Source organism: Tauraco erythrolophus, chromosome 23, assembly GCF_009769465.1.
Source record: "Tauraco erythrolophus isolate bTauEry1 chromosome 23, bTauEry1.pri, whole genome shotgun sequence".
Lineage (NCBI taxonomy): Eukaryota > Metazoa > Chordata > Aves > Musophagiformes > Musophagidae > Tauraco > Tauraco erythrolophus.
Genome location: NC_141487.1, coordinates 2338442 through 2360202, shown reverse-complemented (window position 1 = coordinate 2360202; position 21761 = coordinate 2338442). Strand labels below are relative to the sequence as shown.

At 45.1% G+C, this 21761-nt stretch overlaps 1 protein-coding gene across 1 annotated transcript in view; it reads left to right on the top strand.

Moving 5' to 3' along the window:
- Positions 1-20152, top strand: part of UBR4 (ubiquitin protein ligase E3 component n-recognin 4) — a 78267-nt gene extending 58115 nt beyond the window's left edge. The window contains exons 87-107 of the mRNA XM_086625712.1: positions 591-672; positions 1161-1334; positions 1766-1887; positions 2031-2228; positions 2349-2429; positions 5512-5599; positions 5998-6125; positions 6562-6669; positions 6896-7015; positions 7754-7944; positions 8297-8470; positions 8979-9078; positions 9975-10193; positions 10458-10571; positions 10902-11044; positions 11345-11470; positions 12412-12606; positions 14530-14754; positions 18188-18278; positions 18863-19025; positions 19744-20152. Coding sequence (XP_086481838.1) covers positions 591-672; positions 1161-1334; positions 1766-1887; positions 2031-2228; positions 2349-2429; positions 5512-5599; positions 5998-6125; positions 6562-6669; positions 6896-7015; positions 7754-7944; positions 8297-8470; positions 8979-9078; positions 9975-10193; positions 10458-10571; positions 10902-11044; positions 11345-11470; positions 12412-12606; positions 14530-14754; positions 18188-18278; positions 18863-19025; positions 19744-19808 — 2907 coding nt within the window. The 3' untranslated portion in view covers positions 19809-20152. The remainder of the gene's footprint in view (positions 1-590; positions 673-1160; positions 1335-1765; positions 1888-2030; positions 2229-2348; positions 2430-5511; positions 5600-5997; positions 6126-6561; positions 6670-6895; positions 7016-7753; positions 7945-8296; positions 8471-8978; positions 9079-9974; positions 10194-10457; positions 10572-10901; positions 11045-11344; positions 11471-12411; positions 12607-14529; positions 14755-18187; positions 18279-18862; positions 19026-19743) is intronic.
- The last annotated feature ends 1609 nt before the right edge of the window (positions 20153-21761 follow it).

Below are 21761 nucleotides of genomic sequence, written 5' to 3'. Positions count from 1 at the left end.
GCCCCAGCTGTAGTATTCCTTGGCACAGACTGACTGGTTTATGCCAGTTAACTGCTCTAGGGGCAGCTGTGCTAAGGAGGGGTATAAATATTGCTACACTGACTTGGCACCAGGTCCAAGTTGGAAGCCGTCTTAGCTACCAGACTGGACTCCAAAAGGCCTTAATGACAGGAGAGGATTAGGTGTGCTACCATTCCTTGAGTGTGAATTGCAGCCTGTTGGAGAAGCACCACGTTTCAGTTGCAGTTTTCAGAGTGTTAGGTCTTAGGAGTTTGCTGTGGTCATCCCTTGTGCGCTCCAAAGAGGTGGATGACACTCTCTGTATTTAATGGTGGCCTCGAGTCCATCATGGAGGGCCACTAGAGCAAAGCAGTAGTAGGTAGGCATATGGACAAGACGAGGAGGATTTTGGGGGTAGTTTTTCTCTCCTCTCCCCCTTCCCTCCCTACTGCTGCGTGGCAGTTGTGGTTTCTCTGTGACTGGCTCTGTTTCTTTGCTGTGCTCCTTTGCACCCCGTTGTAGACGCTCCCCAGCTAGTCATTATTGGCATTGCAGGTTCTAATCCTAATTGACTTATTAATTATTTTCAGGAAATAGCTCGTTTACTTGCCTTGGAAGAAGCAACACTCAGCACTGATTTGCAGCAGGGATATGCCTTGAAGAGTCTGACAGGTATTTGGTGGCATCAACACAACTCCTGGTTAGAGATGGGGCGAGGGTTGTTCTGTAACAGCACGTAGCAGAATTTCAGAGGTGTGGTTCAGTGTTTTGCAATGGCTGGCGTTGGATTTTTCCCATCAATTTAACTCCCTAAATAGATTTTTCTGTAGTTTTTTTGTGATCAGATTGAGTTTTTAGTTACTTGAACTGTTGTAATGTATCATAAACAAACTTTGTCATATCACTTTTCTCCTCCATTCCTTAATTACATTTATCGTACAACATAATTCCCAGGGCTGTCTGCTGATTTATTCCTACCTACTTATTCTATGGTAGCTTTTTTTTTTCATGAATCTTCTAGGGTGTACTTTTTTCAAAAACTTGTTGGTAATTGAAACGCATCGTAAACTAGGTCATTCTTTTGAAATGAAAAAATTGAAATTTAGAGCTAACAAATTAAGCTCACTCTCCCACTTCCTAAATATCTTACTGCTCTATAGGTCTTCTGTCTTCCTTCGTGGAGGTGGAATCCATCAAACGGCACTTCAAAAGCCGCCTGGTGGGTACGGTCCTGAATGGTTACCTGTGTTTGAGGAAGTTAGTGGTACAGAGAACAAAGCTGATCGATGAAACCCAGGACATGCTGCTGGAGATGCTGGAGGATATGACGACAGGTAAAATCACCTCAGTTCCGTAAATCCAGAGTTTGAGTCAACCAGGATGAGAAACCAGATTGTTACAGCCACACAAGGAACTTCTTTCTAAAAGACTACTGTAGTGAGGGCTTTTCTAAGGCTTGGACTTTCCAATATTTTCTTTTGGCACAGAAAAGGTAAATGATGTTCCTGGAGTCTCCTCTTATTTTCCCGGAATTTAAACCTCCTCCTTTTTATGGGATTGTTTTACTGCAGCCCAAGCATGCAAAGGGTTTTCCTAGTAACCATACCAATAAATAGCCTTTCATCTTTTGAGTAGTGGGTATGCAAAAGAGGAGGACACCAAAATATGGTGCTTATTGCCGAAGGATTTATTGTGTTTGCTGAGTTAAAATGGAACCTGTAAAAGTGTCTCCTGTGTCTTTTTTAATACTGTTGTTTCTTGGCAGGCACAGAATCTGAAACCAAAGCATTTATGGCAGTGTGCATAGAGACTGCAAAACGTTACAGCCTTGATGACTACAGGACTCCAGTCTTCATCTTTGAGAGACTATGCAGTATCATCTATCCTGTAAGTATTGAGATGGCTGTAGCATCACTTACGAAGTTAGACTTCTTAAATAGATAGCAGTAGTATTGTATCATGGAATCTGCTTCCTAACTGATACTAGACATCCACGAAACTTATTCACTCTCTCTGCTGCTATTCTTTAGGAAGAGAATGAAGTGACCGAGTTCTTTGTAACTCTGGAGAAAGATCCCCAGCAGGAAGACTTCTTACAGGGCAGAATGCCAGGAAATCCCTACAGCAGTAATGAGCCTGGCATTGGGCCGCTCATGAGAGACATCAAGAACAAAATCTGTCAGGACTGTGACCTGGTAGCTCTGCTGGAGGATGACAGTGGAATGGAGGTGAGAAGGCACAAGTGTGGATTTCTTGCACGGATGCGTGGGGATGCCATTTCGAGGCATGATTGCTAGAATGATGATGCAGTGTGAGCTCGTTCTTGACTTTTTTTTTTCCCCTTTCAGCTTTTGGTGAACAATAAGATCATCAGTTTGGATCTGCCTGTGGCTGAGGTCTACAAGAAGGTGTGGTGTCCCACTAATGAGGTATGTCTTATCTTTCTGTATGTTAACAGCACAAAGCACTTGTCCTTGATAGTAACAAAAAAAAATGAAAAGGAAAAAAAAAAAAACCCACACAAGTCAGGATTTATTTTCTGGCATATAATTTCTTTGGTATAATTGCTCAGCACCTTTTTGTGCTTGATGGACCGTTACTCATTTCTGCAACATAGGTGATTTAAAAGCACATAATGCTGACCCAGGTGAGTGTGTTGAACTTACCCGTGTGGCGTATCAGATATGTGAACTGTCTTCTTGACTAACAAACTGCCTTACATTCCTTGGAGGAAATAGCTGAACTTTGTGTCACCGCCTTTCAGAGCGCATTTCACACTCCGCCTGCACGTGACAGTTTAATGCGTGTGTACAGACAGGAACACCAGATTGCTCCATCAATCTGCACTTCAGAAATGAACCCAAGTTATTTATACAGTCAGAGTATCCAACGTTTCTCCATATTACTTTGCACTTCTGCTCTTGAGCTTTTCTTATAGGAATCTCAAGAACCTGACAGATTTTATCCTCCGGGTTTGCTCTTAGTAGTGTGTATTGCCTGTTTTTCAGATGAAGAAATGGACCCAACGGTCTTAAGGGACTAGTCCACCATGTCCCAGTAAGCTTGTTCCAGAGGTGGATGTGGTCTGAAACAAGCTCTTCCTGTCCTTTTTTGTAGCTACTAAATTAAACTCTCAGTGAGAAGGAATCCATCAGTCTAAATCTTGCCCATTACAAATATGTTCTTTAAAGGCACTGCTAGTAGCACTTGAGATCATAAAAGACTGATTTGTCTGGTATTTCTTGTTTGTTCCTCGTTTACTCTTGGGTTGCAGTAACCTTTGACTGAAACCTCAATTTCCTGAAACCATTTGTTTGCTGTGTTTGTGGGGAAAAGTTCAAACAAAACCTCTGTTTTTAGTGAATTATGATATGGGGAATGGTTCTCATCAAGCATCCTGGCTTCTATCAGAAATCGTGCGGCCAGCAGGACTAGGGGAGTGATTGTCCTTCATTACTTGGCACTGGTGAGGCCACATCTCAAATACCATGTTTGATTTTGGGCCCCTCACTAGAAGACAGACATGGAGGTGCTGGAGCATGTCCAGACAAGGGCAACGAAGTCTGGAGCACAAGTCTTATGAGGAGCAGCTGAGGGAACTGGGGTTATTGAGCCTGGAGAAAAGGAGGCTCAGGGGAGACCTTATTGCTCTCTTCAACTACCTGAAAGGAGGCTGTAGCGAGGTGGATGTTGGCCTCTCTTCCCAAGTAACAAACAATAGGATGAGGAAATGGCCTCAGGTTGTGCCAGGGAACTTTTAGATTGGATATTAGGAAAAATTTTTTTTCACCGAAAGGGTTGTCAAGCATTGGAACAGGCTGCCCAGGGAAGTGGTTGAGTTACCGTCCCTGGAGGTACTTAAAAGACGTGTAGATGTGGTGCTGGGGGATGTGGTTTAGTGGTGGCCTTGGCAGTGCTGGGTTAACAGTTGGACTTGATGATCTCACTGGAACAGGTTGCCCAGAGAGGTGGTGGATGCTCCATCCCTGGAGACGTTCAAGGCCAGGTTGGACGAGGCCCTGAGCAACCTGATCTAGTTGGAGATATCCCTGTTCCTTGCAGGAGGGTTGGACTAGATGACCTTTGAAGGTCCCTTCCAGCCCTAACCATTCTATGATTCTATGATCTGAAAGGTCTTTTCCAACCTAAATGATTCTGCTTTAAATAAAAAAAGCCACCTGTACTGCAAAATCAAGCCCAAAGGTAAGTGACAGTGATAACTTTGTAGTAAGGTCCCAACTTGGATAGGGAAGCGCGGTGCTGGTCTCAATCTGTGAGCTCTGATCAGGTCACTGAGGGAACTCACGGCACGTGCCCCCCCTGCCTGCCCGTCCGCCCGGAGCGGGGAGGCACGGAGCTGTAGCCGGTGTGCGGCTCGCCCGGGATGCGGTGCTGATGGTGAGGGGCAGGGTTTGCTCAGCGTTCCTGGCACTGAACAGCTTTCATCCGTCTCCCTTTGTGTGCACCTCCGCAAAGCGCTTCTGGAGCTGCAGCTCACGTTCCCTGGGAAATAGACAGGCGCACAAGAACGCAACCTCAGGCCCCTTTTTGTTTCCCTTGTCTCTCACTGGCTTTTTTTTTTTGTTCATCTGCCATTTTACCAGGGCCCCTGTGGTGTTAATTGCTGGTCTCTAACGTGGCCTTTGAGCAGATCTTCCCCCCGGGGCTCTCCCCGTGCTTATGTGTCGCTGTGACATTAAGCACTGCTGATTCCACATTAGGCTTAGCGCGCTCGCTGACAGGTTTTCTCTCGCAAGGTCTCCTGCTCCCAAATCTGGGATTTTGCTTTTCTGCTTTTTATTCAGACCTATGGATTAAAACAGAAAGTTTAGTGATACGCTGTCAGTATTTCCAGCTGGAAATGCGTCTGGAAAACTAGCCCTTTCCCAGGGTAAAAGCACAGCTTGTGCTTCAGCGGGTTTGGCTGTATCGTTTTAGTAATATACTGTCTTAGTGAAAGCTCATTAAATTGCCTTTTACTCCTCCTCTTCCATTTTCCATCACTGCAGATTTTATCTATTTGAAAGCACTCATCCAATTAGCCTCTCCTGCTTCATTTACTGGGCTGTGCCCAATCCCTGTATTTCCCAGGAATGCTGCGCAATACCCTCGGAGGGAAAGGCTGCCATGGAAAGCAGGTGTTTCTCCATAGATGAACACATTTTGCTTGGCTAGATCCTTCACTGGTGCTGAAGGAAACTGTTGGAGAAGATGTAAGGAGGAAGAGGCTGTTTATTACCAGCCTGTCCATCCAGCTGGCAACGCTAGGAGAAGGTGGACAGACCAATAGATGAGTTATTGATGTTTTCGCAGGTGGTGCCTTTATTGTTGTTTTTAATTCATCTCAGTAAGGGGAGAATGAGGGAGTGAGAGATTCCTCTGGGTTACCATCCGCAGTCAAAACAGCACAAAGGAGACACTGGAGTGTCTGTTACACACACCGAGAGGAGAACAGGACTTGGATAGAAGTGCCCACAGACGTATAGTTAATATAATGCTCTCCTCTTGCAGGGTGAGCCGATGAGGATCATTTACCGCATGCGAGGGTTACTGGGAGATGCAACTGAGGAATTCATCGAGTCTCTCGACTCCACCACTGGTAATGCACTTGTCTCCTGAAAGCTGGGCTTACCTCTGAAATCTGAGGTTGGCTGCGAAGCAGTGACACTGTTATCCTTACAGCAGTGAGCTTAAAGTTGATTAATGTTGCTTTTGCTACATTTACCTGCTTCACCTAGAGTGGAGGAGGATTTTAGCAACACTCTAAGTCTATACCTTAAATGGGAACACTTGCATGGCACAGGACTGTTCTGCCTGGCCCTTCCTCATGTTCCTGCTCGTCATTCTTTTCAAATTTGGTACAGCTGAAGTGACTTGAACTGGTAAACGTATCCTACTGTACTCTCCATATTTGCTTTGCTGTTTTGTCTTGTGGGCTGCACGAGCTTGCTATGTTGTGACTACTTCCTCTCTTCACAATATGTGTCTGTCCTGTAGATGAAGAGGAGGATGAGGAAGAAGTTTATAAAATGGCAGGTGTCATGGCCCAGTGTGGAGGCTTGGAGTGCATGCTCAACAGATTGACTGGAATCAAGGACTTCAAACAAGGCCGGCACCTTTTAACCGTGAGTCTGAGCTTCTGCTCTTTGGAGTCAGGAGTTATGTGCTGGAAAATGCTGCAAGCAACAGTGAGGTTTAGTTGTCTGCCTTGTGTTGCAGTTTAAGTGTTGGAGAAGAGGTTTCAATTCACTAATTCATGAAAACCTGAGAAATGCCTTTTTTCCCCTCTCCTGTTCCTCATGGTTAAAAATTCTTTATAAAGGCTTTGGAGTGTGTAGAAGCCAAGGAGTTGATAAGACTAAATCCCACCATTAGAGTGGTGATTTTCTGCCTTGGCCTTACTTGAACCAAAGCTGTCCTAAGGTCAATATTGTTGTAAAAGTCTGGCTTGTATTTTACCCCTGAAGTCTATAGCTATATTTTCAGGCGCTTTTAATTTCAGCAAAATCCTCCTGCTCATTTCGAAGGTACCATAGAGAATGCATTCTCTGTATTTTGTAGGTGCTGTTAAAACTGTTCAGTTACTGCGTGAAGGTGAAAATAAATCGTCAGCAGTTGGTAAAACCGGAGATGAACACTTTGAATGTCATGCTGGGAACTCTTAACTTGGTAAGGGCAACCTGGACTTGCATCAAGCTTTCCGTGGACTTCAGTGAATTTAAACTACCTCTGACTGTCATACTGCCTTGTGACAACTACAAGAGATCCGAAATATTGCTGGACTGGCACTGCAAATTCTCTGTTAGCCGTTCCTTATTTGTTAGTGAATGGAAATGTGTGAGTCAGTTAAACCAGTTACTTCTGGTGTTACATTAACTGCTGCCATCTTCTCCAGGCTCTGGTGGCTGAGCAGGAAAGTAAGGACAGCGGAGGAGCAGCCGTGGCAGAGCAAGTGCTTAGTATAATGGAGATCATACTGGATGAATCCAACGCAGAACCTCTGAGTGAGGACAAGGTGAGTGCCTGGGGCTCAGTGCACGAATGGAAACGTTGACTGGGATTCAAGGCTTGCACTTATCTTATTATAGTGATGCTGAGCTTCAGGAGCTGCAGAGGTGTGCTGGATGAGAGGCTAACCCTTGTTAACGCTTGCTGGCGTGTCTTAGCAGGCCTTGGAGGTAGGGCAAGAGGAGTGCCCTGAACCAAAAGAACTGCAAGTCTTCTTTTGGATGATTCTTGCACAGTCGGGTGGGGGTTATTAGACACTGCTTGGATCCCTTCCTTGCCACTTTGGGCCACAGGCCAGTGAGAGACAAGAAAAGACACAGCTCTGCCTTGGGTCTTTTCGAGTGTTTTCGTACATGTTGAAAACATGATTGATTTTCCAGCTAATTGAGGATAAAAACTGCATCTCAACTACACTGAGATTGAGAAGAGTTTCTTGGTCATCTTTTGAAACTGTTGGTGTATAGGAATGTGACTTCCTTTGGGCTAGAATTACTAGACATTTTTAACTAGAAAATTATTTAATAGTAAATGGAAGAAGTCGGTTGTCAGCTAGAGGAGTTGTTACAGCTGTCCCACAAGACATTTGGGAATGAGGCAGGGTTTTGTCCTTCATCAGGCTATCTTATCAGAGTCCAGAGCTCTAATCCTTCAAGACTGGAGTAGTCTACCTGCTACTAGAGTAAGGGTTTTCTTGAACATTGTAGATTTATTCCTGAACATAAATCATGATCTTCTTCCTTTGCAGGGTAACCTCCTCCTGACCGGTGACAAAGATCAGCTGGTGATGTTGCTCGATCAGATTAACAGCACTTTTGTCCGTTCCAATCTCAGCGTCTTGCAAGGCCTGTTACGCATCATCCCTTACCTGTCCTTCGGGGAAATGGAGAAAATGCAGATTCTGGTTGATCGATTCAAGCCCTACTGTAACTTTGATAAGTATGTTGTCATATCTCGACTAAAAGCACGTGGAATGAGTTGTACTGACAAGTCTATACCTTTTTTTTTTTTTTCTCATTGATGCTTACTTCAGTGTAATGCAAAGCTTCAGAGATTCCTGGTGCATAAGCTTAATTTCCTACTTCACTTCTAAGCCATTTTTATAAGAAATATGTGAGTGTGTAGCTCAAGAAGTAGGGCTTTAGAGTATATTCCGAGATGACAAGGGTCTGAGTAGCTTTTCTGAGTCTCTGAGCCGGAGTAGGTACGTGCGTTCAGCGATAATGTAGTGGGAATTACAGGCAGAGGGTTTTGGACAGCCTCCAAGTTACCATTTCTTCTCTTTGTTCAGGTATGATGAGGAGCACAGTGGAGATGATAAAGTTTTCCTAGACTGCTTCTGTAAAATAGCAGCGGGAATAAAGAACAACAGTAACGGCCATCAGCTGAAAGACCTCATCCTTCAGAAGGGAATTACGCAGAATGCCCTTGACTACATGAAAAAACACATTCCCAGTGCAAAGAAGTAAGAGTCACTAACCTGATGTATATGATAATCCTGAACATCCTTCTCTCCTTTCATCACCACAACAGTCTTCCAAGAAGTCCACATTCAGAAGCATTTAGATTTGGTACAGCTGTGACGCAGAGAGGCTGGTGAGACAGGGCTACTATAGAGATGGGCTAAGTGCCTGTAATATTCCCATTTGATAGCCATCCGAGCTGATTTCTTGGATATCATAATGCCTGTGTTTCCTGCCTGCTCCTTACCTATTGCACTGTAATAGAGCTTTCACAGTTGATGGCCAGCTCATGAACATAAAACAAATCCCAAGGCTCAGAGTTGACACTAGGACTATAAGCATGCACAACATGGAAGTGGGAGTGTGAATGTCACTCCATTAATTAATGGAGGAGGGACACAGGGAGAAGGGTGCTCGTCTTGCCTGCAGCCTGTGCTGCTGGCTGAGCGCCAAGTGCCTTTTCGGAACGGGTGACTGTCCTTCAGCTGCTGCCTCTTGTTTTCCGTGCAGTTTGGACGCAGACATATGGAAGAAGTTTTTATCTCGACCTGCTCTTCCTTTTATCCTGCGCCTGCTGCGAGGACTTGCCACGCAGCACTCTGCTACACAGGTGAGGAGACTGTTCTGAAAGCCAAGTAGGACATAGCTGGCTTTTTACACTGCTTTTTGTGGCTGTAGCTAAGCAGATATTTGTACAATAGTTGATTCTGCAGTGGTTTTGTTGGACTTGGAGAAGCACACCAGCTTCAGGTATCGTTTGTTAGTCTATAAAAGGCTCGAGGACAGAGATTTTGACTTAAATATCTTCTCATGGTGTGTGATTTACACATCAATAGGAAGTGAAGGTAGTTTAGGACTGTGAACTGTGTAGTATTGATGGGCTTCTCAGGGCCTGACTGCTCTTCTAAGAATGCTGTTTATCCAACGTCCACGTCTGAGCTCTTAGTAATGGCCAGCGTAGAGGCGAGTTGCCCCGGTCTTGCACACAGTTGCAGGGTCCAGGGTCCATAATGCAAGAGCATCAGAGAAGACTGAGACTCTTTCAGGACCTCAAGGGGGCCTACAAGAAAGATGGGGAGAGGCTGTTCAGGAGGGCCAGCTGTGATAGGACAAGGGGTAATGGTTTTAAAATAGAGGGAGGTAGATTCAGGTTGGATATTAGGAAAAAATTTTTTACCATAAGAGTTGTAGAACACTGGAACAGGTTGCCCAGAGAGGTGGTGGATGCTCCATCCCTGGAGACGTTCAAGGCCAGGTTGGATGAGGCCCTGAGCAACCTGATCTAGTTGGAGATATCCCTGTTCCTTGCAGGGGGGTTGGACTAGATGACCTTTGAAGGTCCTTTCCAGCCCTAACGATTCTATGACTCTAAGACAGTAAGGCACTCGACAAAAATTGTTGCAGATCAGTGGTTCTGCTCAGCTGTTGCGGGTGCGATCAGAGGGAGCAGTTACTGTCATGGGCGCCCTTTTTCTGAAGAAAGTGCTGTGTTTCAATCCCCATCAGGTGCTAATAGGTACAGACTCAATTACCAACCTGCACAAACTGGAGCAGGTGTCTAGCGATGAAGGGATCGGGACGTTAGCAGAGAATCTTCTGGAGGCCCTAAGGGAACATCCAGAGGTGAATAAGAAGATCGACGCTGCCCGGAAGGAGACACGTGCAGAGAAGAAGCGTATGGCCATGGCAATGAGACAGAAGGCCTTGGGCACTCTGGGAATGACGGTAATGTCTCTTTGCCCTGACGGCAGACTAACGATCTAATGATCTTTTGTTTCTGTCTTGCTAAAAGTGCCACACAAGGAATTGTGTAAAATGAATTGGTGACACGTATCGCAGAGCTCGGAGCGGTTTGCCTGGTGCTGCTGGGAGAGTAAATACGGTTGCCAGTAGCAGGCTGGGAAATGGGTTGGGCATTCCTGGTACAATGGTGGGGATGGTGGTGTTCGTCGTTGTCTTTTTAACCTGCTGGAGTCGTTTGGCTTTCAGACAAATGAGAAGGGTCAGGTAGTGACCAAGACGGCGCTGCTGAAGCAGATGGAGGAGCTTATAGAAGAACCAGGCCTGACTTGCTGCATCTGTCGGGAAGGATACAAGTTTCAGGTAAAGGGGGATAACGTTTGCAAAGCCCTCTCGTCAGCAGAGGAGACTTGCCGCTCTCTGGCTGCACAAGGGTTGGTGCCTTGGCTTTGGGAGGTCAGGAAATCTCAGGTTTAGTTCTTGGGATCAGTAATTCCAGAGATGATTGGAAAGTGGAAGCGTGTTTCCGGTGAAAGCTGGATGTTTTCAGTGAAAGCTGGGAAAAAAATTGGATCAGTGCAAGTTTGAGGTAGGGGGCGGGAGAGATGAAATTCAGTGCAGTGTCAAAATGGTGCAAAGCATGAACTGTGACAGATGTAAATGATCTCTAACACAGCTGTGGTGTCCTTGCAGCCTACAAAAGTCCTAGGTATTTATACTTTCACCAAACGCGTTGCACTAGAGGAGTTTGAGAACAAGCCCCGAAAGCAGCAGGGGTACAGCACAGTCTCTCACTTCAACATTGTCCACTACGATTGTCACCTGGCGGCTGTGAGGTACGTTCTGATCACAAGCTGGTGGGTAGTGGTGGTTGACGTTATTTTCTAGGGTCGTTAGTGAGCATGGCACTTGGCGTTGGGTGGGTTTGCTTCTGAGTTGGTCACTTCACAGCCTGGAGTCAGCCATGGGCTTCTCTGTGGTTTGCTGTAATGTACTAAATAGAGGTCAGGCCTGGACACTGAAGAGTGAAGTCCATAGTTTAAAGAAGCTGTGGAATTGTCAATTTTTTATGCTTTCTTAGACAAGAACTTGCAAACTTCTAACTTGCCTGGGTGTGGCTTGCTTTTTCGACGCAGACTTGCTCGCGGTCGTGAAGAGTGGGAGAGTGCAGCCCTACAAAATGCCAACACCAAGTGTAATGGGCTCCTGCCAGTCTGGGGACCTCATGTGCCAGAGTCTGCTTTTGCTACTTGCTTAGCACGGTGAGTAGAAAAAGTTACTTCTTGAGGTGTTTTGCGTTTGGGTAGGTGAGTCAGAGTCCCTGCGTTAGCACAGAGGTGTGCTAGATTCAAACCACAGCATCAAAGGTGATGGCAACTAAATCTTAGTAAAACTGAGCCATTCCAGATTCTACCATCAAGAGTGTGTCTCCTAAAAAAGTGCAGGTGTGTGCCTGCTTCTTGGCAATTCATTACCTCCTTGGTAAATTCATTACCTCCTTAGCCCTCAGTCACTCCTGATGATGCAGTGTGAAGAATGTTGATTCATTGACCCCTTGCTTTACAAAAAAAACCTGTCTGACGCCAACGGATTCCCAGGTGGAGATTTTCAAAGCTCTGTTGGATGGTAATGAGTTACAGCAGCCTGACTGCTTAGCTAGAGCAGATGGAGGTGGTTCATCCTGTTGTCAGTATTCTGGTCCACCTTATGCTGATGTCCTGGTTTTGGATGGGATAGAGTTAGTTTTTCTTTTTAGTACCTAGAATAGCTCTGGTTTGAACGAGTATGGGGTTTGCTATGAGAACAATGTTGATAGTGCACTCATATTTAGAGTTGGTACTGAGACGTCAGTGACCTCTCAGCTTCCCATCAGCCAGTCACGTTAGAAATCAGGAGTGGTAACATCTTTAATGTGTTTCAGCCAGGGAGCTGTATCCCAAGCCATTCCCTGGCCATGGGAAAATAGTATCCATGAGTGTCTATATGTATGCAGATGGAATTGGATTTGCCAGAGTAAGCTGAGATCCCCCCTTTGGGGAGGTTAATCAAAGATGGCAGTGCTTGCATTTTTGTATCCTGTTCATTCTTTAAAGCTTTTCTGTGAGATACTTGCTCAGATTCTGAGCTATGGTGTGGAAGAAGAAACTGTATTATAAAATTTTAAAGGGTTTTTAATGAAGTGGCACTTGCTGCTGTTTTTCAGACACAACACGTACCTCCAGGAATGCACAGGACAGCGAGAACCCACCTACCAGCTCAATGTCCATGACATTAAACTGCTATTTCTCCGTTTTGCGATGGAGCAATCATTCAGCGTCGACACTGGAGGAGGAGGAAGGGAGAGCAACATACACCTCATTCCATACATCATCCATACGGTGCTCTACGTCCTCAACACGTCAGTATCTTTCTCTTAGCAACAACCTCTGCCTTCCACTCTTAGTCTCAGAAAGGTCTGGAAGGGCTACAAGGGCCACATTTGTTACATGTATGTGGCAAGAAAGACGGGAAATCACACAAAAGTTTTAGGAGGAACCAAATTGCACATCTTAAGCAGACTTAGAGGTTTACGTTGTTTGGAGTAAAGCGTCGCCGCCTGAACATGCAGGAGAACTGGGAACCTATTGAGCAAAAGCAGTTGAGAATTAGCTTCTCTTTCCATTCTAGATGTAATTATTACCTCTGGGGTGAGCAACAGGGTTATTAGATTAAAGAAACACTGCCAGCTTAATTTTCTCTGGAACAGGCAGAAGAGAGGCACTAGGATGAAGTAATTGTTGTTTGTTGAAAACTTAACCATGGTATCGTTTTATCCGATACTAAAATAAAACAATCAGATTTGTTTCCACTTTTGACATACTGGAATTCTCCTATAGTATTCAGGTCCGTCAGATTTTCCTGACATTTTTAAGATCTTTCTTCTTAGCTATTTTTTGCCAATAAACAGCAGCATAGGAACACTCCTGCTGAGGTGTTTCAGTAAGATCTTGTTTGTACAGAGCATACTAAGACAAGGGCGTGCTTTGGCGTGACACTATGTCTAAGTGTACAAATCTATAGGCACCTAAATGCTTCAGAATGCACGAGCTGGTTCTGATAGTACAGTATCCCATGTGCAATGCCCATACACCTTCCATTTGTGTAGTTAGATACTAGAAAGTAATACTGATTAGATGAGGGTATGGATGTTAAAATCCACGTCTCTTCAGCCAAGGTCACCCCAAATGGAGTGCAATGAAATCTCTCTCACTTTCCCACTTGGAACTAATCAACGTTTTGGCTCTAATACAATTTGTCTATTGTTTTTAATATTTATCTCCAGATCCCTGCTCTATTGTTTTCCGAGTCCTTTGGGAGACAAGTAAATGAAACGATTCTTTTCATCTCGTTAGTCTGCTTACTGGCACCAGAGAGCCCAGAACCCACTGTGCAGCTCTTGTGTAAAAATGCACTCTGTAGTTTCCAGACATGATTTTTTTTCTAAAGACATGTCGATATTAAATGGAGAAAATGAAGAGCTACTCGTTGACTACCAGCTGCATCATGTAGCAAATGAAAAGGTCACACAACACTGACACCAGATGCAGCTTTATCTGCTAAGATGCTGCTTTATACCTTCCTGATAGGGAGAGTCTATCTAACTTAAAAATCAAGGGACCTACCTGGCTGGCAGCCTCTTCCTGATTAAATAGAGCAATAAACTATGGTAAAGTGTGATACATCTTCAGAAGGTCTACTGTAACACCGGAGTTTGCATGGTCAGCTCTGGAGTGTCAGGACTCCTGAAGAGACTGGAGCTAGGGGAAAGGAAAAAAATAATAGAGATAAGCTTACAGTAAATGCACTATTTGTTTTTTAAATTGGCCTGTATCTTCTCGGTGATTGCTTTTGCGATAGATGAATAACGTAAATTGATTCTCAGGTCTGGCTGTAGGAGCTGCAGTCACGTGCTTAGTGTCAGATGGGAGATGGTACAACCTGAACACATGGAGTAGCTGGCCTGACTCTATTTTTTTCTCTAAAAAAAGCAAAAAATAGCACTACAGTAGTACTGCCTTCTGTTGGGGCAGCGCCAACTGCCTTGCAAACCTCTCTAGTACCATACACAGCTCCAAGGAAAAGTGAGTTTGCTAGGCTTGTGTGCTTCACTGGGAGCAAACGTTTAACCAATGGATGAATTTGGGAAAAACCTGATACTGCAAAGCTAGCCCTGGTTTTTCCTGTGCAGGACTGCATGAATGCAGGACCTCAAAGCTCCTGAGGTGCAGCAAATTAACACGTGAGAGCCAGAACAGCTGCTGAAGCTTTTCTTACGTTTCAGAACTCGAGCAACATCGAGGGAGGAGAAAAACCTCCAGAGCTTCATGGAGCAGCCCAAAGAGAAGTGGGTGGAGAGTGCCTACGAGGTGGACGGACCCCATTATTACACCGTGCTGGCGCTGCACATCTCACCCCCCGAGAAGTGGAAGGCCATGCGAGTGGAGATCCTCAAGAGGCTCCTCGTCACCTCCCAGGCGCGAGTGGTGTCACCAGGAGGAGCCAGCAGGTCAGCCACCTTCTTCAGCAGCTGCCACCTGACTCATCTTACTGTCACTGTCGTACAGAGCCTCGCTGCAGCTTGTGGGGAGCTCAGGAAAGGAGCCTGCATGTTTTAGAACAGCAGATACTAACCCTTCTGAGTAGCTTTGTACTCACCGTTGCAGAGGTATGGGCAGGAGCGTTCAGTTCGGGGTGTTTTTTGGAGTGGATCGACCAGTTGATCAGTGGGAATGATGCTTTTTCTACGAGTATAGCTACAAGTAGGTAAATAATAAGATGCTTATTTCCCCCCCAGCTCAAGTGAACCAACTGTAGTAACTTCTGCGGTGTGCTGTTCCAGAGCTCGCGTGCTCTCTGCCTGCCCTACTAAAGAAGCTGTTTCTGTGCTCTTTTGATCAGTGCACCAGCTTCTTGAAATAGAAAAATAGAAATAGAAATCAAATGCCATTGCTTTTAAAAAAGAAAAAAATCAATAGCAGCTGTCAAGCACTTGAGTACAAGAATAAGTGACTGTGCCTGCCTGACAAAAGCACGTATTTCCACAGAAGGAAGAGGAATTCCAGTTTCTGAAAAGATGATTTTAAATAGCTGTCATAATTAAGAATAAATTCATTATTATTCTAAGTCGCCTTAAAGGGCGTTCTTATTCTGATGACATTAATTATGTGCTTGATAAAGTCATTACATTGTAGCAACTCACAACACAGCATGCATCAAGGCTATTAGAGGCATCAGCAGTGAAAGAGGCCTTCAAGGGGCCCCTGTATTGATTTCTGTGCTAGTTTCTGCTGTTCCAGCTCAGCCTGCTCTGTGTTCATGTCTCCTGTTCCCACCACCCTGCCTGAATTCTGGGAAAGGAGGTTCAACAGTTGCAGGAGATTTTGTCGTGGAGGTCTGTTTTCTCAGGCACTGTGGCCCACGCAAGAGACTGGTAAACCAGAGCCCCAGTGTGGGTTTGCTGTGGGTGTTTGGTGTTTTTTAAAACCCTCAGTAAACGATTCTGTTTCTTTCCCAACTTATCTCTAAGCGTGTGTGTGATAAAAGTGTATTGAAACAGACGTAGCAAGAGACTTCCAGCTAAACCATCCAACCTCTGGAATTTCAGGGGAAGACATTCAAAAATAGTTCTCAGGAATTATGTCAAGGTTTATTCAAGGGCTTTCTTTAATCCCTGCAGACTAAGAGAGCACAAAACCTTCCACTGATAGTACCTCTCAGAAATAGAAGTATGGCCATTCTTATTTCCAAGCTCTGTGCTTATTTATTCTTGTGGAAAATCAGGAAGAGAGCGATGGACGGTGGAATGCTTTGCAGATAAGTGCTGATACCTTGAATTTGCAGGCAAAGGCAAAGAGGAAGCCAGTGTTTGTAACATCAGAGTAACGTGTCTGCATACAAAAGATGAACATTAGCATTCTGCATTAGCTCCAGCACAAGGGTGTTACCTGGGAGCACCACCGAGGCTGGAGAGACGCTCGGAGTCGCTGCTGGGGGAGATGGAGAGAGGGCATGACAGGAACCAACAGTGCATCTAAAAGCCGCTGAGATCACCTCGTGATCCTAAAAAGGGCCTGTAAATCTTATCAGTACTCGACATTCTCTCGTATTTAAGTGAAGGCAACAAGTACTGCCTGTGCCTTGTCCTGTGGTTAGGTGTTTTATCTGGCTGCTCAGCTGGATTAGCCAGCCTAAGACAGATTTGAGGAGAATCTAGCCAAAAACGTCTTCTGGCTCTGCCAGGAGCTACAGCTATCACAGTTTGTCTGCAAGACCAATGTGGAAGATGCTCAGAAATGCCTTCTGTGGTTTAGAAACACTTTGTGTTTAAACCCAAAGATGAAATTATCATAATGGATAGGATTTCTGGTGTGGTGAGGTTTTTTTTTTTCATAAATATAATTCACAAATGCCAAAGAACTGAATCGAGCGACCGGTTACCTGCTCGTTAGTACTGAACCAAAATCCTGACTGTAAAAATCCCGTAAACACACTTCAGTGTAGCTTTCATCTGGAGTTTAGGAGGAAAATATCCTTTTGATTTTTTTTTTTTTCCCCCCTTTGCTCCTGACTGTGACCTTTCTAAAATATTCATGGGAGAGGCGAAGCTCCCCAAGTGTTGATGTCTAACTTTCTGCTGGCAATCCGTGCATGGCTGATGAGCCTGAACCAGCTTACATTAATGAAAACGTGGCAGCTATTATATGAAGTAGCTGTTCCAGGAGGTGGCTACCAGATTTAACCCACAAGGGCCTTTTAGTTTTCAATTAAAGGAGCAGACTCCAATTAGATCAAAACCATTCACATAAAAAGAAACTCTGTCTTGCAGTATTTGGGAGTCTAGAATTAGCCTCGCTCTAAGTTGCTCTTCTTCCCGTGGAAATTTAGTCACCTTTACTAATTGGTTTTCCTTTAAATAATTAAGCCTAGCTGCCCAAGCAGCCTGCCACCTACCAAGCTGTCTGTTTTAAGGGCAGACACACAAATGCAGCCTTTTAGAATAAGAGCAGCAAAATGTTCATTTCCCCCCAAAAAATACCCAACTTGTGGCAGATCACAGCTGGGCCCGTGGTCAGACGATACCCTTTTGTCTTGCTGACTTGCGGCAGCGGCAGCTGAACTAGTTCTAGATGCATAAAAAAGAGCTTTTTTTTTTTTTTTTTTCCCAAAGCTTTTAAGTGCCAAGCAGGAAGTGGCATGTGATGGAGGCAGATGTACCTGAGAAACACATGCAAGAAAATTCCAAACCCATTAGAGTCGCTGGCAGGAGGTTCCACCTTGCCAGGACCTGTTCGTGATTAATCCTGTAAACTTCAGGAGCTGTTACCCCAGGACAGCTCTGCACCTTTTATAGTATTTCTTCAGCCAGATGCTGAATTTCCAAAAGCAGATGTCCTTTCATGGTGATAAAATAACCAAATGGAAAGTCCTCCATTTCTTCAAGGGCAAGATGTTTCCTTCAGAGTCTTTCAGAAGCACTTTTGTGAGTTAGAAGCAAAAACACCTTCTCTGCCATTGATACAGACCTAGATGTAGTTATTTCTTCAGGAATCTGCTGTGCTCCAAGCAGTGAGCCTACAAAACGGGGGCTGCACATTGTTTTTTCCGACTTTGCTGTTGATTTCCTACGTGGTCTTAGCAGTCCACTTCCCTCTGTGCTTTTTTTCTTCCTGTGAAATAAGGTTTTAGTGGCCAACTGCTTTGGTTACATGAGGCACAGCTTGTAAAGCGACTTCCTAGCCCTGGGAATCGCCGCACTGAAGTCACGGCTGCCCGATGCTCGTTTCGTGTCCAAGCTCAGACAGCAAAGCTCGCTCCGAGCCGTTCCCCCTACACGTTGCTGAAAGGCTTTGTGGCCGTTTCACTTTGGTGCTGCTCATCAAAACTGTTACCCAAGTGTAGTAAAGTCAGTAACTCAAAGACTGGTTTCGTTTTCTTCCTAGACTGGCAGATAAAACAGTGAAGGAATATGCAACGTACCGCTCCGGTCTTCTCTTCTGGGCCCTAGTAGATCTCATTTACAACATGTTCAAGGTGAGCAAAAACATGGAAGTTCATGTGTAGCAGCTTTCTAACCTGAGTGACTATATGCATTGAAATAGAGGGCAGAGTTTGAAGCTCCTTTTTCCAAGATCCTTGTCAACAGAAAACTTCCCCCTTTATGAGCAGAAAGGCCACAAGAGGCTGCTTGTGCTTATTGTACCCCTTGTAATTTGGTGTCTGAAGGATGGAGAGACTTTTCCAGTTTGCAGAACTCCTCCTGTATTGTGTATTTGTTTGTGTTTTTTTTTTTTTTCTGTTCATCATTCACAAAAGCAAGGACATTCAGAGCTGCACCAGGGAAACAGTTGGGTAAGGAAGGAGGTAGATGCATCCACTAGAAAGAAACCTGCAGCTTCCAAAGAGGGTTAAATAATTAGAGTGAGAAAATGCCTGTGACCTCGTTTGCATTCTGTACAAAAAGATTGTGAAGTCACATATGAGGTAACTTTGTGACTTGTTTACAAGAGGAGGGGGATGCAAGTCCAAGAGCAACAGGAGAAGGCATCAGGGTTTTCAGTTGCTCTTCGAAATAGTTATTTTTTGGACTAATTTGGTCCCGTTTTCCCCTCTCATAGAAGGTGCCTACTAGTAACACGGAGGGAGGCTGGTCCTACTCTCTTGCTGAGTTCATACGACACAATGACATGCCAATACACGAAGCTGCAGACAAGGCCCTGAAGACCTTCCAGGAGGAATTCATGCCAGTTGAAACGTTTTCTGAGTTTTTGGATGTGGCTGGTAAGTGAGCACTTTCCCTTTTATAGGCTGACTTATGCAACTCGTGACTGCTGCTTGCTTGAGACAGCAGCATTCCTGACACTGCTGCGGCAGCTTGTTTGTTGGAGGCAGCAAGAGGAGGAGACCTCGGCACTCCAGCTATTTCAAAAACAGTTGGGAGACACGCTTGAGCATCCCCAGACAGGAAAATTTCCCTCACCTGATCCTGCAGGTCCTCCCCCTGCTCTGTTAAACATACATACTTGACATCACAGCTTAAGGGTGTTTATGTGGTTTGAAGGCTGATAAACAGATGTGGCAGTGTCCTAGAGGCAGCTCTTCAGCGCAGCGAGAGTTGCTGCCGTAGGGATTTTGGTATTCCCAGGAGTCGAGAGATGCTGAAAATTAACGTGCAAAAAAAGCTGCTCTTATTTCTGTCACAAGTTGTGCCCTAGGCCAATCTCTCACTGTCCAACATATGGAGCTGCCAGGCAGCCAGCTACGAGTATCCCTGTAGTAGCTCTGTTGCACAAGAGCAAGTGCCGTATGGATTTAATGTACACACTTTGGTCCCTTCTGCACATGGACCCAACAAGGGTTTATCTTCGTCTTGTCCAGACTTAAAATAACATTGCAGCTGTCATTATTAACTTACACATGCCCTAGCACAAATCCCTGATGTGGGCAGGAGAAACTGCTTTGTGGATCTAATTATTCTGTTTTCTTCTTTTGTTTAAAGGACTCTTGTCAGAAATCAATGATCCCGACAGCTTCCTCAAGGATCTTTTGAACTCCATCCCTTGAGCCGCCAGCACAGAGAAGCGTTGGGCAAAGACTACACTAGCTTGCCTTCCATCCCTTTGTGTTCCTCCTTGTTCAGTCTGTCCCTTCCCTGAGGAGTGCTGCAGTTTTTTGGTTTTGTTGTTTGTTTGTTGGGTTTTTTTTTTATTTTCTACAATTTTTCTTCTTGGAGTGATTTGGAATTTAGATTTGTTTTATCTTGTGTTTCAGTGCTTCTATCTGTAAAGCCTTGTGTATTTGAGCTGGTTGAAAGAACTTGTACAGAGAGGAATCCAAACCAGTAAATCTTAATGCTTTAGTGTGCACCTCTTTGAAGTTAAATAAATTGAATAAATGGGTAAGATGGATTTGACTAGTACTTTAACCATGCAGGAGCCTAAATGCCAAGTTCTTTCTCATCTTTTCTTTCAGAGCTCGTTCTCTCAGGGCTCAGAGCTGCTGGTCTTTCCAGCCCATAGTCTGGACAAGGAGACAGAGGAAACAAAAGGCTGGTAGCGAGGAAGGAAGCAGACTGACACTGTCTTTACATGCAGAGCAGGTTTTCCCTTGTGGCACGTGAGCCTTAGACTTGTAGACTGCAAGGACAGCGTTTCCTTCCACCCCTTCCTCACCTGGGTGAGGGCAGCTGTCCCAGCCACAGCCATCCCCCCCTGAGCACTTCGTGTGATTCCTGTTCCTCTCCAAGGCATGTTGTGGATCACGGTGTCTTTCCTGCCTTGACTCTGGCCGAGGCTGTGTTCAAAGCGAGCGCGCACGCCGTCGCCTCGGGTGGGTGGTCCTGGTGGCGACCTCACCTCTCAGAGGGGTGTCGCTCCCATCGAATTTGTTTTTCTCTCTCTGGTAAAATTTTCAGCTTCAGCAAAACGCATGGAAAATAGATGCTGTGTGCTTCTTGAGCCGGCCACTCGCCCTGGCGAGAGCTCGCGTTTCGGTGTGCATGCCCTGACCTGAAGCCAAGTACCTGCTTTGAATACAGCCTTGCCTTTTCTCACCCACTCGTGCATGCTGGTAACTTACCTTTACCACCAGTTCTGCTCTCCTGTAACCCAGCTGACACCTGGTTAAGCTGGAATCTAATAAAGCTTTCCCTGTCTTCCTCGTCTCTGTTTCAACTTGAATTTCCGCAATCCTAACACAGTCCCATCCCATAAATAATAATTATTTCAGAGGCTGAATAACTCGGCAACCTATTTGATGCCTTTTGTTAGCGTTGAGCACGCGTTACCATTTGGCAATTAGCAAAAGTGTTTTTCTTCTTGCCTCCGTGGGTGCTTATGTCACTCCTGGCAGTCGGATTTGGTTCTGGGAGGAGTGCTGAAGAGCAAGTCGCTTCCAGAAGTTTGGGTTAAGTGTCTTGCAAGGGACTCGAGGACGTGTCAGTGGCTGCTCTGTCGGTTGGGTAAATCTGCCTTGCCTTATGAAGGTACAGGATGGGGGCCAATGTGTGGAGTTTGTTCTTTACTGCAGTGATACTACGTTTCTCCTGTTTTTTAACCACATAGAAGAGGAAAACACACCTTGTTTTAAAAGCACCATAAAGTCCAAGCTAACAGTCTTCTCTCCAAATAAGTAGCTGTAATGTACCTGCAGGTGGATGCACAAGCATTGCTTACCGGTACCAGTGTACAGCAGCTTGGGCAATCCTGAAAACTCTTTTTGAGTGCATGACCTTTCCAGTCAGTATGATTCCTGAAAGCAGCCCCGAACAGGTAACAAGAAAGGGGGTTTTACGACTGTGGTTCTAAAGCTTCTCACGATACCGAGAGTTCAGGTGCAAGTCTGAAACCCCACCGCGTTTTGACGTTGTCATTTGTCTAAGATTGACTGGTTAAGCTCCAGACAAGAGCTATTAATTTGATTCCAAAAGCAGGGGAGGAATACCAGGCTGCCACACTGCCTAGTTACTGTCTTTTTGCAGAGAAATACATCTTTTCCCCTTCAGCCACAGCCTCAGCA